This window comes from Charadrius vociferus, unplaced genomic scaffold, assembly GCF_000708025.1.
Source record: "Charadrius vociferus isolate BGI_N301 unplaced genomic scaffold, ASM70802v2 scaffold594, whole genome shotgun sequence".
NCBI lineage: Eukaryota > Metazoa > Chordata > Aves > Charadriiformes > Charadriidae > Charadrius > Charadrius vociferus.
Genome location: NW_009648155.1, coordinates 45,734 through 63,092, shown reverse-complemented (window position 1 = coordinate 63,092; position 17,359 = coordinate 45,734). Strand labels below are relative to the sequence as shown.

Here is a 17,359-nt window from a genome sequence, read left to right as displayed (position 1 = left end):
CGTAGGCATTTAGTGAAGTAACCCTAAATCAGAGATATTATTTAAAAGAGACTTCTGGAGATGATCTAGTACATCCTTCGAATGCTCAAAGCAGCACTGTCACCGACATTAGATCGGGTCAGCCATGACTTTACCTAGCTGAGTGGTGAAAGAATAGAGATTCCAGAACCTCTCTGAGCCTTTGTTCAATGCTGCTCTACACTTTTCCTGTACTTCTTCCCATTTCTCTATCCATTTTAGAATCATTTAGGTTGGAAAAGACCCTTAAGATTACAGAGTCCAACCGTTAACCTAACACTGCCAAGTCCACTGCTAAGCCACGTCCCTAAGTGCCACGTCTACACATCTTTTAATTACCTCCAGGGATGGTGACTCAACCACTTCCCTGGGCAGCCTGGTCCAATGCTTGACAACCCTTTTGGTGAGGAAATTTTTCCTAATATCCAATCTAAACTTCCACTGGCACGACTTGAGGCCGTTTCCTCTCATCCTATCACTTGTTACTTGGGAGAAGAGACTTACCCTCACCTCACTACAACCTCCTTTTGGGTAGTTGTAGAGTGATAAGGTCTCTGCTGAGCCTCCTTTTCTCCAGACTAAACAACCCCAGTTCCCTCAGCTGCTCCTCTTAAGACTTGTTCTCTAGATCCTTCACCTGCTCCATTGCCCTTCTCTGGACACGCTCCAGCACGTCAATGTCTTTCCTGTAGGAGGGGCCTGAAACTGAACACAGCACTCGAGGTGCAGCCTTGCTAGTGCTGAGTACAGGGGGATGATCACTGCCCCAGTCCTGCTGGTCACGCTAGTCCTGATACAGGCCAGGATGCTGCTGGCTGCCTTGGCCACCTGGGCACACTGGTGGCTCATGTTCAGCTGGCTGTCGACCAACACCCCCCGGTTGTTTTCCGCAAGGCAGCTTTCCAGCCACTCTTCCCCAAGCCTGTAGTGTTCCATGGGGTTGTTGTGACCCAAGAGCAGGACGTAGCACATGGCCTTGTTGACTGTCATACAGTTGGCCTCAGCCCATTGATCTAACCTGCCCAGATCCCTCTGTAGGGCCTTCCTACCCTCAAACAGATCAACACTCCAGCTGAACTTGGTGTTGTCTGCAGACTTACTGAGGGTGCATTTGATCCCCTCTTCCGGATCATTGATAATGATATTTAACAGAAGCGGCCCCAATACTGAGCCCTGGGGAATGCCACTTGTGACCAGCCACCCCTGGATTTAACTCCATTCACCACAAGTCTTTGGGCCCGGCCATCCAGCCATTTTTTACCCAGCAAACACTACACCCGTCCAAGCTGCGAGGAGCCAGTTTCTCCAGGAGAATGATGTGGGAAACAATGTCAAAGGCTTTACTAAAGTCTGGGTAGACAACATCCACCACCTTTCCTTCATCCACTAAGCAGCTCGCCTTGTCATACAAGGAGATCAGATTAGTCAAGGAGGACCTGACTTTCATAAACAGATGCTGACTGGTCCTGATCACCTGGTTGTCCTGTACGTCCCGTGTGATGACACTCAAGATGATCTGCTCCATAAACTTCTGTGGCACCAAGGTCAGGCTGGCAGGCCTGTAGTCCTCGGATCCTCCTTCTGGCCCTTCTTGTAGATTAGCGTCACATTTTATAACCTCCAGTCAACTGGGACCTCCGCAGCTGAAAACGAGTGACCTAAAACGAGTCCCAGTGTTCCAGGTACAGTCTTATTGGTACCAAGCAGAGCAGGTAATAGCTTCCCTCAATCCACTAGCTTTGCTTCTCCTAATGTAGCCCAATAGACAGTTTGCCTTGTTCACAACGAGGATGTACGCTTGACTTGTATCCAGCTGCACAGCTGCTGTAACTCCCTGGTCTTCTACGCACAACTGTTGCCTCATCAGTCTCTTCCCATCCTATACTGATGCATGGGTTTTGCCTCAGGTGCAGAAGTTTGCACTTCTCCTTATTGAACTTGAGACTTCTGTTGGCCCAATCCTCGAGTTTCTCAAAGTCTCTCCAGATGGAAGTTTTGATCTTTGTCACATCAGCCACTCTGGAAAATTCAATATTGGCTGCAAATTTGCTGATGCTATACTCTGTCATAACTTATATTGCTGTCAATGTTGACTAACATGTGCCCTAGGTAGGCCCCAGGAGTATTTTGCTCATTGCTGGCTGTCAAGCCATTAATCATTGCCTTTAAGTCCAGTGGTCCACCTGATCTTTGACTACGTAGCAGTTCATTTGTCTAGTTCACAGCTCCTTAGTTTCCAAATGTGAATACTGTGGGTGATGATGTTAAAAGCTCTGTGTACTGGAGCTGGCTGGGATAGAGTAAGTTCTCTTCATAGCAGCCCCTAGGATGCTGTGTTACAGATCTGTGACTAAAGCAGTGTTGATAACACACCAGTGTATTTATAAGCTGTTGCTGAACGGTGCTCGCAAGGCATTAAGGCCTCCTCTGTTTCTCACTCTGTTCTCCCTACAGTGAGTAGACTAGTGGTGGGCAAGAGCTTGGGAGAGGTAGCAACCGAGAGAGCTGACCTGAATGGACCAGAGGGATATTCCAGGCCATATGTAGATCACATTCAGGAGGATCAGTGACAGTAGTGTCTGAATCAGCAACTTTTCTGCCACTGAATTTTAGTGCCCTTTCTCTTAAGTGACCAGAGGGAGAAAGGAGGGGAGGAGAGGACAGAGGAGGAGAGGGTGAGGGGAGGAACGAAAGAGAGGAGAGAAGGGGAGAGGGGAGAGAACAGATTGGGGGGGACAATGGGGGAAGGATCGGGGGGAGGGGAAAGAGAAGGAGACCAGACAAAGGGATCAGAGAGCGAGATGATGTGAAGAAGGTTATTTTCAGGTTCCATTCCTGTTGTTGGGAGTTCTTTCTAGCCTCCTGCTTTCCAGACTCCGTAAGGAAGTCCCTCCTTTGGAAGGTATGCTTGTGATCTTCAGTGCTGCCTGTGCTCTTGAAAAGGTTTCTGTATTTCGGTGAAAAATCACAAGCAGTCTGATTCCCACATTGCAATGGAAGACTCAGAATTTAGCAGTCTTCAGAAAGAGCTGCATTCAAGGAGAAAGCAAGAATATAAAATCCTAATTTATTGATGATATTTCTGAAAGGTTTAGGTTAATCTCAGCACTTTAGAAATCTTGGTTTGGAAGAGTGTTATTCTGTACATCGTGTTGATGTTCTGGGACTCCTGTTCTGGAAACCTTAGCCACCAAGCTACTGTTGGTGATTATCACTGGTCTTTGGACCTTAGTAATGTGCAATGTATCAGTTCTCATATTCTCAATAGAAATCTTACCCTCAGTTATACAGAGAACAATTTTGCTTTCACAAAAATGAGTTCTTTACTTAACAGTTGTATTGTCTTCTCAGCTATCTCAGGTCTTTGAGGAGAAAAATGCTCTCTCCCTCCAGCTGCGTGGTAGCAGTCGGAACATCTGTGAGAGCCATCAGCACTACAATGAGGTTCTGAACCGCTGCTTGGTGCTTGAGAGACAGCTCCAGGAGCTGCAGTCTGCAGACAAGGGCATGGTAAGTCTGGTCATCTTGGTGCCAGGGAAGGAAAAGCTTATTGCAGATGGCTCCTCTAACTGTGCAGCATTGTAGCTACTTTCAGTGCTATCTGCCATACAGTTCTGCTTTCTTTCAGGAGCTGTTTGCAACAGATGCTGCTCCAGGAGCACCCCAAGAAAAGAATGAGCCTCAGAGAGGCAGTTACACACCAGAACTGCAGGAATTGCAGCTGAGGTAAAGTAAGCCTGAGAAAACGGGGGTGGGGATATTAGTTCTGATGAAGGTCAGTGATGAGCATGTTTCTGTTACTCTCTGTCAGAATTTTGGAAAAATTCAGTTCCAGACTAGAACCTTGTGGAAGTGGAGGAACTGTTATATGCATTTGACAACTGCCATTAGTTATCTCTTTGGATAGAACTTCAAAAACTGAAGAGACAACATGCAGCAGCAATTCCACTTGACCATCACCAGCCAAACTAGCATCTTTGATTTGATGGGCTGAGTCCTCAGTAACTGCTTAAGTATATTAGTGGTCCTGGTGTCAAGGCTGTTAGCCTGAGAGTGTCTGGAATTGAGACCTAGTACATGATTCCTTGTAACCTTCTGGAACTAAGACCTAGCACATGATTCCTCATACCCTTTCAAAATAGTTTTCGGATGGTGAGGCCATGGATGACAGAGCCAAGGAACTCCTTCCTGATGTGACGCAGAAGCTTCAAGAGATTTATCTTCTCTCTTGCTTTCCAAACAATTTAAATATGTTAATAAAAGATGACTAAGTCTTCTGTGTGAAGTGGAAGGGAATTGGAGTTTATTCATGTACTGCATCAGTGAATAAAGCAGAAGCAGAATAGTCCATGAATTAGCCCTTTTTTGGCATATGCTCGGTTATTTTCTGACAGGTTGTCTGAAACAGAACACTTGCATAGCAACACAAAGCAGGATATGAGGTATTTAGAGGAGCAGCTGGAGGAAGAACGAGACCGTCGTCTTGCTGTAGAAGAAGCGCTGTCTGCAGCACAGGATCAGATCAGCAGGTGAGGGAGCTTGAGCAAACAGGCACTATCAGCATAAACGTATGGTGATCCTTGCTCTTTGTTCATCTGCACTTTGTTACATCCTCCTGTCAAATGTCACGGGGAGCATAGAAATGACTATACCATGTCTATCACAACAGAATGGCTGAGGCTGGAAGGGACCTCTGGAGGTCATCTGGTTCAATGCCCCTACTCAAGCAGGGCTACCTAGAGACGGTTGTGCAGGACCATGTCCAGATGGCTTTTGAATATCTCCAAAGATGAAGACTTCACAACCTTGCTGGGCAACCTGTACCTGTGCTTAGACACCTTTACAGAGAGTTTCCTGATGTTCAGGCTATCTGTCCTTCAGTTGCAGATAAAGATAGAATGAGACAACTGACTAAACATTAAGGCAAATTCTGACTAGAAAATAGATGCCAGCTTTCTCAATGAGTTAAATTAACTACTGGAAAATAGAATTTTGAGACTGGGAATTGGGTGAAGGCAGAAGAGGAGTTTTCATATTTCCAGGTGATTTGTTTCCTTAATAAGCATCTGCCTGTCATGGGCAGAACAGTCTTGACTTGAAGAATGTCACCCAATTTTAATGTATTGTCAATTAACATAAACTTTTAATCAATTTGGGTATTGAGAAACAGCTAAACACTTAAGGAAAACACTCCCCACTGCCTTTCCCAGGCTCAACTTCAGTCTAGACACCTCTCCTCCCCTTTTGCTAGTATCCAGTTCTATTGTTTGCACTGCACGTTACACTCAGACCCTTCAGTGAGGCAGAGGGCAGCGTAGGAGGCTGCAGTCAGTATGTAGTGATTTCTCTCTGCTGCTCCTTGTTCCTTACTCATTTCCTCCTTCCCCTGGCAGCTACCACCCATTGTTAAATATGTTTGAGCAGAGGCACCGTATGCTCCTGACTGTAGTTCTGACACACAGTGAGGCATCATTGTCCATTGCTGCACCAGCTGGAACCAGTTGTGACTGGTGTACAGCACCTCATGGCCTCCTGCCACGCAGCTCTCCCTTGCAACTCCCTGTTACCAAAACCTTGCCATTTATACCAAATACACTGTGTCTTTCAAGTTACTTGACAGATGCCCTTGACAGATGTCAGCAGGGAAAAGGATGCTGACCTAGTCTAGATGTTAGGACTAGGATGCGGTGGGTCGCATGTTAGAAATGCCTGTTTCTCCTCGTTGACTGTAGAAGTGGGGTTTCTCGCATAACTTGATTCTAGGCACTTGTGCTGTGCGTCTCCTGGTAGTTAAAATAAACCTCAGTATTGGAGTCTCTTCTTCTGACACACATACTGATTCACCCAAAAAATAATGGTCTGCATGGAAGGATTCTGGATGAAGTTCCCTGGTAATTGCTACACAACTCGGACAACTGTAGCCCCTTCTGTAACATTAAAGTCTACGAAAGCCTCCTACAACTGATTGCACTTCGCTAACTAATGCTAGCCCGAAGATTTGACAGTACTGCTTCTGCATTTTATCCTTTAATAGTATCTTATCAATCTTGAATATCTGTCACTAGAAAATAGTTAGGAGGAACCAGCACTATTGGGACCAGAGCTGGCTTCCAAAATAACTTCACAGAATTTAAAATACACAGTTAAATCATCTGCCCTGGCTTCTTTCAAGTTACACACTATGAAATTTCACTTGAAAGCCCTCATTAACACGTAGACCTCAGTTAGGTTAGAGAGTTTGAAATTCCTGAAAGACAAAAGGAAAAAAAACAGCACCAAAAAAAAAAATTAGTTTTGAAGTGACAGGCTATAAATTAGGCAAGAAAGGACTCCGCTGTCAGCAGCTGAATTTTTCTCTCTACTGGAGAGGAATGGTAATCTGCACATCATGCAGTATGGAAGTTTTACTTTTCACTACGACTATGGGCACAGGAGGTGGCTGGCACTGGGCAAGTATAACTTGTATAGAGAGCACAATACACCTACCTTGTTACGGTTTCACCAGCCTCCTGGTGGAGGAAGGGAGGACTACTGCTAGTTGGATCACCCAGTCCTTCTCTCAGCTTGAGCTCAGGAGGCACTACAGTTGTACAAATGAAACCAATTATTGTCAAGTGAGGCCATAGCTTCTTTGCAGAAATACGTCCTTTCCTAAGCTTGTCTACGGTGTTGGGTTTGGGGCATCATAACTGAACTTAATTTTATGTTCTTTGTGGCAGGTTTCAGTTAAGTGAGTGGACATCTTCCTTAAGTGCTAGCATTGATATGACTCCAGGTCATGAGCATTCCTTGCTGATTGACTCCATGGATAATAATTTCAGCAAAGTAAGAATTTACATTCACAGCTGTCAATGATGTTGAGCCCTGGCTGATGCAAGAAAAAAAATCTGTGAACCTATAGTAGCTAAATTATTCTTTAGGCACATTTAAATCTGTTCAGGTTTGTGTAGGTTTCTGCTCTTGTCTTGCTCTGTTTTCCATGCCAGAAGCCACATATTGTTCTGATTGTGGCCTGCTACAGTGTGCAGACTAAATTTCAGAGGTCACTAAAATGTAGGCCAGCATTGTCTGTGCCTAAAATGTGGCCCCAGGTTTCTTGCAGAATGTTCAGGGTCTCAGTGGTGAGCAAATAGGCAAAGTCTGTGCAAACAATGTGCAGTCTCATGCATAAGAAGTGTACGTGTTACTGGCCCTGGCATCTGCAATGTCTGGAGAGTCTACCCTTTTGTTTAGCAATCATCTCAATTTTTCCTTACTCATCGTCTTTCAAACCTGTGTCAGTCAGGCTTGGGGCCAAAGTGGAGAGCTGCTTCTTCACTGTACTGAATGACAGCCTGGTGGTCACCTGTCCTGTTTGGCATGGAAGCCCTGATGAAGAGTTTGCCCTCTGGTCTCTTCAAGTTGGGGTGGTGCTCTCAAGAGCAGTGTCAACAGAAGTATGGCAAGAGCCATAATTGGATGCTACTCTGTGCTTGTGCTTGGGGTTTGTTACTAGAATAGAGAGTTCTTTCTTCCTATTGGAACTTTTCTAGTAAGTGTTACATTGCCTGAGGACTCCTGGAAGAGCCCCTGTAGAGTAAGGTCGCTCTACAGCAGCTTGTTCAACAGCCTCAGAAGTCCTTTCAGCTGCAAGGTGAAAGGATAGAACAAATCAATAGTAATTTTCTTCTGGGCCAGAGAGTGAATAAAGATTCCTAGTAGCTCAAGGCTCTAGCAGAAAAGTACCATTGATCCATTTATTTATGTTTCACTTGGAGGGGCTGGAAATTCATAGGGGCCAAATGTTAAGAGGGAGATGTTCTGCATTCTGTTGCCCTTTCTCAAGCAGAATTGGAGAGAGCTGGTTCATGACAAACCTGCAGAGAGGAGGGGAAGCAGAATATTTCACTGAGGGTTGGCTCTAGATGTCGAATCTGGCAGTGGAATGAATGGGTTTGGGAAGATTGATGCTCATTAGCTTAAACTTAACTTCATGATCTGGAGAGCTCTGGGTGAAGGCGGCTGGGGACATATCCATTCTTGGTACTCACTGGTCTCTCTTTTACTTTTCCAGACTCAGAATATCCTTGGACTGCGACGCCTATTACGCTCTCTCTTCTGTTCCCGGACCCGCTTGCCTCTTCTAGTGGCCATGTATCTGCTTGCTCTCCATGTCCTGCTCTTCCTGTGCTTTACAGGCCACCTGTGAACAGGAATAACAGCCTTTTCTTGAGCCACAGTCCTCTGTGTAATCACTGGGCCAGCATTCCCTATCAACAGGGTACCACTTCATCCAGCTTCCTTCTTTTTCCAAATCAGCCCTTAAGGAGCAGCTGCACCCAGCAACTTCCACCTAGGTTGTTTGCTGTCTAAGTATGCAGCAGCCAGGGCCAATGCGTGCAATCTGTTGCATGGACATCTGACATCCCTTTGGTGTTTTTAAGTGAGTGGTACATTTTCTGAGCCAGGGTCCTCATGCTACAAGCCTCAAGGACAAACATCTGTTCCTGTACCTGGAGGAAGCACCACTCATTTCATATAGTATTGTGCTCTGGTAGGAATAAGAAAAACATTTTTGAGTTGCTGCAGTACCTCAACACTTCTAGGAACTGCAGGATCTTCCCCCTCTTAAACTGTATCAGGGAGTTGGGTTGGGGAAACCCTGTAGCTAGATATAAGAAAGAGAAGCGTCTTCCCTTTCTTCTGTCCATTAGATTTGCTCTGTGGCTCAGTGCTGTTTGCAATGCATATCTGAAGGAAATTGTGGACGCTTCAAGGAACTTGAATTGAATTTCAAAATCGTGTTTCCTGCTCAGTTGCATCTCCTGTTGAAGAAAGGCCAAGATTAGTATATCTGGACCTGCTGAGCATTCCCTTTAAAAATGGTCATATGTCTGCCCTGACAACCTGTAAAATAATGTCAGTCATTTAGTTATTGAAAAGGAACAGGAACCAAGAAACTTTAGCTCTAAGTTAATAACCTTGCTGATTATAGCATTTGTGCACCTCTCATGGTGCACAAGGTGCTTGCATACCTCTTGAAATGAGAGCAGCCACGCTCCTGCATTCTTGTCCATTGAACCCTTGTCGCAAGATCAAACCTGTTGAGGCTGTGCTGGAGAGTTCCATAATGTGGTATGTGGGCCCAAAACAGAGGCAGAAGCTCCAGAAATAAACTGTCCCCACTGCGCTGAGGAAGGGAGTAGAGTTCTGAAACCTTCTGGCATCTCTGCTTTAGGAAAAGCCTGTTGTAGAAAGCTAGTGTTGGCCATTGGACTTGTGTGAATCTAAAGCAAACTGATGCAAATGGACTTGATCTTACAGGATATATGGGAAGCTGTGTTTTCTAAAGAACTCCTGAATATGTCCTGGAAATGAAATGAGACTGCCGTCTTCCAAAGGGAGAATGCTGAATGAAAGAAGATAGTTCCAATCAAGTTCCCTGTCAGAGACCAAGTGGCTGTTCTGTTCAGGGTACTTGCCAGAGGGATTGTATTTGCCTCTTGCTAGAGTATTAATAGTCACATTTTTCCCATGGGAAGGAGGTAGTTCTTTTGATATTGCTGGTAAACTAAGATTCTCTAGCAGTGAACAAAGCCCATTTGAGGATGGATTGGTTTTATCATGGTAGCTAAAATAACTGGATGTCTGGCAGGTCCAGAGCATTGGCACCATATATCCATTTGTGCACTACCCTTGATTATCTGTGTGGACTTCCTCAACTCTATAAAATTCAGTGACCAAATACTTTGCCTATAGCTTCCTGGGGTATGTGCTCCTGTATATATAATAAAGATTATTTTTCAGATGGAATTTGTGTAATGTTGTCATGTAAGTGTCGGAGATCTCTTGAGGGTATGGTGCTGCTGTATCGTACCTTTTACAGGACTGCTGTTGACTGTAGGTCAGTTTTGTATACACTTCCTTGTACGTTGATTGCAGCAGCTCTGTTTCATCATATATTTTGAACGCCTATGGTGATGACTTTTTTCCCCTATCTTGCCTCTCTCTCAGCCTTTTTCAGCTTTTGCTGCAATGACCAAAGAAGGAAATAGCACTTTAATAGTGAAAGCAATTCCAATAAAACAAGATCTGCTTGCATTTACTTCTCTTTGCATTTAGGCGCATTTGACTGAATACTGTACCCTGTTAGAGTTGCGCAGCCCCAGCAAAGACAGAGGAGTTAGCAACAGCAAGCTGGAAGCATGCTACTAACTCGGATGAGGCTAGTTAAAATATACTGCCCTCTTCCAACATTCTGTAGCCAAAGAACAAAAGCTAGTAATGGAGTGTTGTAAGACCACAGATAATGTTTCCACTGTATTTAATAGGAGCAAGAATTATAAGCAGTGTTTCCTTAAAGCCCATGATGCAAGTTTTCCTGAACTGAAGTAAGGCAAGCTGCTGCTGGTTCAGAGACATTTAAATATTTTATCCCTTCAGACAGAACAGTTACAGCCCAGATTAAATACATAAATAAAATAAAACCTCAGAAGGAACTCCTGATCTGATAATCTTAGTCTGACTTTACAGCTTCGTGGTTTGACCTAATGAAAGATGTGCACCACATGCAGTATGAGAAACAAACAGGATGAACTGGAAGTGTTGGTCAGTTTCCAGAGCTATGATATCATTGGTATTAGTGAGACTTGGTGGAATGAGTCCCATGACGAGAGTGCTGGGATGGAGGGCTACAGGAGGGGTAGGCAAAGGCAGGTGAAGTGGAGGAGTTGCACTACATGTAAGGGAGAAGTTTGACTGTACAGCCCTTACAGTTAGGGCTGATGTGGTTGAGAGCCTCTGGGTGAGGATGAGGGGGGTGAAAAACAAAGCAGGTGTCATAGTGGGTGTCTACTATTGATCACCCAGCCAGGATGATAGCACTGATGAGTTATTCTATAGGCAATTAGGAGAAATCTCTGGATCGGTAGCCCCTGTCCTTATGGGAGATTTCAACTTCCCAGACATCAACTGGGATTTCCATGCTGTTGTGACAAGCAAATCTGGGAAATTCCTGAAGATTATGAAAGATAACTTCTTGTCACAAGTACTCAGTGAGCCAACTAGGAAAGACACCCTTGTAGACTTGTTTGTGACTAAAGAAGGGCTCATGGGAGATGTGATGGCAGGTGGCTGTCTTGGCCGCACTGGTCATGAAATGGTTGAGTTTAAATTTTTTGGTGTAATGAGAAAAAAGGTCAGCAGAGTTGCCACCCTGCTTGAGATTTCAAGAGAGCAAACTTTAAGCTATTCAGGGAACTACTTAGTAGTGTCCCCTGGGAATCTGCTTTTGGGAGTGGAGTCAGTGACTGCTGATTATTTTTTAAGAAGCACCTTTTAGAAGCACGATATCCTAGGTCACCCACCTAGTCGATCAAGGGAAGGCGGTGGATGTAGTTTTTCTGGGTTTTAGTAAGGCTTTTGATACTGTCCCTCACAGCATCCTTCTGGACAAGTTGTTCAAATATGACATGATCAGGTATGCGGTGTGTTGGGTGAAGAACTGGCTGAATGGCAAGGCTCAAAGGGCTGTAGTGAATGGGGCTGCACCTGGGCAGTCATCAGTGGTGTTCCTTAGGACTCAATACTAGGGCCAATTCTGTTCAATATTTTTATCAATGATCTGGATGCAGGAGTTTGCTGGTGATAATAGACTAGGAGGTGCTGTTGACCCTCCTGAGGGACAAAAGGCTTGCAGAGGGATCTAGATAGATTGGAGAATTGGGCAATCACCAATGGTATGAAATTTAACAAGACCAAATGCTGGATTCTGCATCTGGGATGGAGTAACACCAGACAGAAGTATAAACTGGGAGAGGAGTGGCTGGGAACCAGCGCTGCAGAAAGGGACCTGGGTATGCTTGTTGGCAGCAGGCTCAATAGGAGCCAGCAGTGTGCCCTGGTGGCCAAGAGGACAAAGCACATCCCAGGGTGCACCAAACACAGCATAACGAGCTGGTGAAGAGAGGGAATTATCCTGCTGTGCTCAGCGCTGGTGCAGCCTCACCTGGAGCACTGTGTGCAGCACTGGGCCCCACCATTTGAGAAGGACGTGAAGGTCCTGGAATGCGTCCAGAGGAGGGCAACCAAGCTGGTGCAGGGCTGGAAAGCATGTCCCCTGGTGAGCGTAGGAGGACTCTGGGTTCATCTGGTTTGGAGAGAAGGAGGCTGAGGAGCAATCTCGTTGCTCCCTACAGCTTCCTGAGGAGGGAACGTGGAGAGATGCTGAGCTCTTCTGCCTGGGATCCAGGGACGGGGCGCCTGGGAATGGTTCGAAGCTGCACCTGGGGGGGTTCAGACTGGACATGAGGAAGCATTTCTTTACGGAGAGGGTGGTGAAACCCTGGGACAGGCTTCCTGGAGAGGTGGTCGATGCCCCAAGCCTGTCAGTGTTTAAGAAGCATTTGGACAATGCCCTTAATAATATGACCTTAACTTTTGGTCAGCCCTGAATTTGTCAGGGAGTTGGACTAGATGATCATTCTATGTCCCTTCCAACTAAACTATTCTACTCTATTCTGAGCCCTGTATATCTTGCCGTTGTGTCAAATAGAAATGAATACGCTAGGAGCTTTTCTTGCTTTGCTTGACTTGTTCAGAGAGGAAGTTATTTTGGTTTGAGATGTTTATCTAGTGTCAAACTATTGTGATTCATGCTACTCATTCCAAAATAGTGCACTTCCCACCTCTAAGCAATGTACCAAAGAGTTTGATCTGTAAGTGCTTAGGATTCTTTAACAACATGATTTCCATCATCCTAGTTCAAGCTATTTACTTCTTTTTTGGTCCTGGAAGAGCTTTCATGTTTGTATGTGTATATATGTGTGTGTATGTCTGTGTGTTTATATATATTTTTAACTGTGCTGTAAAGTAGTCAGTCAAATTTCATAACAGGTTCTGTAAGCAGTAGCTTGCTTTCTTTGGATCTCATTGTAATTGTCAAGAACAGGGGCTTCAGCCTTTTTTTTTTTTTTGTAGTTTTATGGCAGAACAATTTTTTTGGAAGAGACGAAAATGGAGATCATCATCTGGTTTGCACACTAACAAGTGTGACTGTGCCCCATCAAGTGCTACTCATGGAGTCAGCAATTTGTACACACCTTGTCAGCGTCCCAGGGCACCGGTAGCGTGCAAGGGAACCAGGGCAGGTTTTGGTACTCATGACTTGAGCAGAGCTGGGGGCTGGGACGCAGGAAGTGAAGATCACTCAAGTTAAAACAGGAACTCGGAGCTCAGAGCACACAGCAGTCCAAAAGCTGTTGCTCGCAACAGGTGCCCAAGCAAAAAGCAGTAAGTTTGCCAGCAGGAGTTGGTGAACCTTCTAAGGTAAGAAAGCTCAGTGCGTTTTGGGAGTGGAAAGTGAGAAACAACAACAAAATGTAGGGGTTTGGTGATCAAAGAGAACGTCTTCCTGACCCAGTGTGTGTGAGCTGATAGCACTCGGCATACGCTTCTCAGTCTGTTCTGTTGGTCGTTGTTGTTGCTTTTGTGTTTGATGCTTGAAAGAACCATGTTTCCAAATCAGCCAGCACTACTGTGCTATAGTGGATGCTTTCAAGGGGAGAAATGGGACAATGGGTTGAGATGCTACTCTGGCTCATATTCCTCATTATAAAGTGTGTCGGGAGCTTTGTGTAATCTGTTTTGAGCACAGATTACAGTCTGTGCTTTGTCATGGTTCCCAAGATGCATGGTGGGTTTGGAGAGTAGGGCTTTGGAGATTAGGGCTTTGGAGAGTAGGTGGGCAACAACCATTTACAGCAGGATTTAAACCCCTGAACTACTCGCATTTGAGCTAGCTGCTCAAACCAGATGCCCTGTTGAACAGCCCTGTGCTAGCTGGCTGCTGCTGTTTTATCATTAACAAAAATGAGCCACAAACTTTAAAAACCTTTGGATGCTAATAAATGAGGGAGGGGAAAAGGAGATGAAAGGTATTGTTAGATTGTGCTATATTGTCCACATGAGCCTTCCTGCTTCCCCTGCTTCTATTTGCAATTAGCTGTATTCCGTTTTTCATAAGATTACTGTCAGTGCATACAAGCACAGCTGAGTAGTTACAGACCTGCTGTGTTCCGCAGTATGTCAACCTTTTTTTTTTTTTTTTCTTTTTTCTTTTTTCCCCCAGAGGCAACCAGGGGAAGGCCAGACGCCAGACCTTCACAGTAAATCTGCCTTGGGCCTACACCCTCTTCCTTAGCTAACCGTCTGGCTTTTGTTTAACAAAAGAAAGTCTCATCCCTGCTGTGCTCATTTAGTTGCTGTTGTCTTTGGTCCCTGGTCTTAGGTGCTGCTTCTCGAGATAATTGGCAAGCACAGCTTGAAACTGAACTGAACAGTGCTCTCTGCTTAATTGGGAGGTTATTTGCTTAACATCTTTTCCTGTTGTAGAATTAATTACTTGTTCAGCATAAAAATTTTGCATGCACAGAAAGCAACTGTCCTGGACACTTGAGGCCAGCTTGTAAGATACTCCATGGTGTGGCACGGAGGGGTTAGTGCTGTTGAGAAGCAGATAATAAAAGTGTACTGTTAAATGAGGGTCCATTACAAAGCAGTTCTCATCCCTCCTGTTGGTTTGTTCACAGGTTTATGTGATGTTTGCAGTGGTGTGAAACAGGGCTCAGCAGTCCAGTCTTTGCTGCACATTCTGTCTAGTCTTTCTCTATGCCCCAGTGAAACGCTGCTTTGGGTGACAATCAGAACAATTTGGGGGTCCTCAACGCCACAGGCAGTAATAGGTGGTGGGACGTGAGAGTTCTGCTGAGAACAATTGCTCTGTTGCGAGGGGCCAGCAAGCCATGTAATCTTTCTTCTGTCTCTCATTTTGTGGAAACTGTTGTTTGGGAGGATCTTTTTCATCACCTTTTTTTCATGTTCGCCTTGAAAATGAAATGCAGGAGTTGTAGGTTTCACATTACTTTTATTTAACTTCCTCTTCCTCAGCCTACCACTTCCTCCAGGCCTCTTCAGACAGCCTGTACAAGCCGTACCACCGCAGCTTCAGCCTTTTCAGCCCTGCACACGTCATTATTTTAGCCCCATTTCCTGATTTTGCCATATGACAGACATAGTCACCACAGAGCTTACTGTACTGGCACTGTCAGATGAGCACACAGCTTTTCCCGAACCTTCTCTAGCACACTAGGCAGTGATTAAGAGGTTGGAAAACAGGCAATATAACCGCAGGTAAATAAGCACTGTCTCGGTGGCAGAGCATGCCACAGGCTCTGGCGGTGCACCATGACTGAGCAGAAGACATGTTAAAGTGGCGAACAGCCTCCCACAACACAGAAAATTAGTGTATGTTGGAAAAGCAGAATCTGGTAGTTGGATGCTAACACTAATTTACATGAAAATAAAGTGTGCATTTTAACTGTGGAGTCAGAGTGCCTGAAGAGTGCAGTTTACACTTAAAATCCCCCTGTGTTTTGCTGAAGGAGGTGCTGGGGCTCAAGGGTAGCTATTTTGGGGTGCCCCGTGCTGTATGAAGGACAGAGGGGGATCAGCAGGGCAGACGGCCTGCAAGGGTCCCTTCCAGCCCAAGTTATGCCATGTCTGCTGCAGTCTGATGTGCCTGTGGCTGTGAGCCAGCAGTGCCCACATGCCAGGCGCTGGGTGACACCACGTCCTCCTTGTGCAGATGTGGAAAGCAGTCGTGGGACACGATGTGTCAGTGAAGGTGGAGGCTCTGGGAGACGACTGGGACACTGACCCCGATTTCGTGGTGAGTGTCTGGTGTGGTAATCCATAATATTGGTGGTGGTGGTGGTGTGAAGGGTTCACCATCCCGAGGCACGTGTTGGTCAGCTGGGCTGGGGCTCGGGGTGCATGTGGCATGCAGCACTGCTGGCTGCGCAGGGTCAGCCAAGGCATACCAACCCCTCGCAGGTACTGTCATGTCCTCTGTCTAAACCATTTCTGAACCATGTCTATGTTTAGTCTCCAGAACTTACTGCATCAGTGTACCCCACTACTATTGGACTACAAGTAATATCATTTAGTATAGAACATTTAGTTTCTTTCAAACCTGCTCCCTGGTAACTTCACTGAGACCTCTCACAACTTACGTTACAGGAAATAGCAAAGCTTTACATTTTCTCTTTCCCACACTGTTTGTAATTGTACAGCATTCCAGCACTGCACCCATTTGTCTTTTTTCCAGATGGAAGAATCCTACTCTATTTACGGTCACCTTGTGCAGATGCAGCTTCATGCCTCTAAATAGCCTTGTTTTCTATCTAGTCCAGTTCTCTGGGTGAGAGAACAGAAGGGCTCAGCCTGTGGGAACCCCATGCATTCATACATTGTCGTGATTTTCATTTTCTGTTTGATTCACTATTCGTTTCCTAACAAGTCACTCACATGTTGGCTTTTTGGCCAATTCTGTATTTGCCACTCTTCTACATAACTGCACATAATCCCATATTTCGTATTCCATCCTGAATGGTAAATATTTTTGAACCATCATTGTGCAGATATAATTAGGATTTTTTTTTCCCCATATGCTTTACTTCTGTGCTTATTAACACTAACTTTCATTTACCATTTTATCACCCACTGATTTGGCATCACAAGGTTTTTCTGCACTGCTTTGTATCCTGTATTTGGTTAACCTAAACAGTCCCTCACTATCTCAAGACATTCACATCTCCTTCTTCGCACCCTTTTTCTAAACCTCTTCAGAGCACATAGCACAGCAAAATTCCTGCTCCTCCTGGTGCCTAGGAGTGCCAGCCATGATTTACAGCCATGGGTCTCTCTGAGGTGTGTTGAGACTTTGGTTTCCTTTCCAAGATAAGTTTCCAAGACAGTCTCCTCTGTTACATGAGTCCTGTGTTTCTGAGGTTCAGTCTTGCGTAGTTATTTCCAGTAAGTAAATTCTACTTTGGGGCAGAAAAACAAGTTCCCTTCTCAAAGTTCCAAATTATTAATGTTAAAAAACCCCAACCCTATGCTGTCAAAATTATTTGGTTTTACTCAATTTCTTCTATTTGTCTAAGCATTTAAATTAAGTCTGAACAGAATAAGAATTTGTATTATTTTTTTAATTCTGTTTTGTATATATGTATTTTTAGCTCTACCTTGTATTAGGAAAGAATTTATTGATGTTTCAATTTATCAAATACACGCTCGGGCCTTCCAAAAAGAAAGCGGGTGCTGTTTTGAGAAAGCCAATGTTCACTTCAGCGTTCTTCCAGTATTTTCCGACACAATTTCCACAGCGTTTCTGTTCCTCGGTCCTCCCGGGGACGAGGGACGGAGCTCCCCGCAGCCCCGCCCCCGCCCAGGCGGTCGGGGCTCGCTCGGGGCCCGGCCCGGCGGAGCTGCACTGGGCGCCGTCCGGCGGGAGGGCGGGGGC

The 17,359-nt window shown here is 45.2% G+C and overlaps 2 protein-coding genes across 2 annotated transcripts in view; both read left to right on the top strand.

The window, feature by feature from the left end:
* Positions 1-8,206, top strand: part of GOLGB1 (golgin B1) — a 46,496-nt gene extending 38,290 nt beyond the window's left edge. Inside the window, 5 exon segments of the mRNA XM_009884035.1 lie at positions 3,370-3,528; positions 3,647-3,744; positions 4,413-4,547; positions 6,738-6,843; positions 8,072-8,206. Of these exon segments, the coding sequence (XP_009882337.1) occupies positions 3,370-3,528; positions 3,647-3,744; positions 4,413-4,547; positions 6,738-6,843; positions 8,072-8,206 (633 nt within the window).
* A 7,434-nt stretch (positions 8,207-15,640) lies between these two features.
* The window catches only part of LOC104285575 (hematopoietic lineage cell-specific protein-like), a 14,640-nt gene continuing 12,921 nt past the window's right edge, over positions 15,641-17,359 (top strand). Inside the window, exon 1 of the mRNA XM_009884042.1 lies at positions 15,641-15,735. Within this exon, the coding sequence (XP_009882344.1) occupies positions 15,641-15,735 (95 nt within the window). The remainder of the gene's footprint in view (positions 15,736-17,359) is intronic.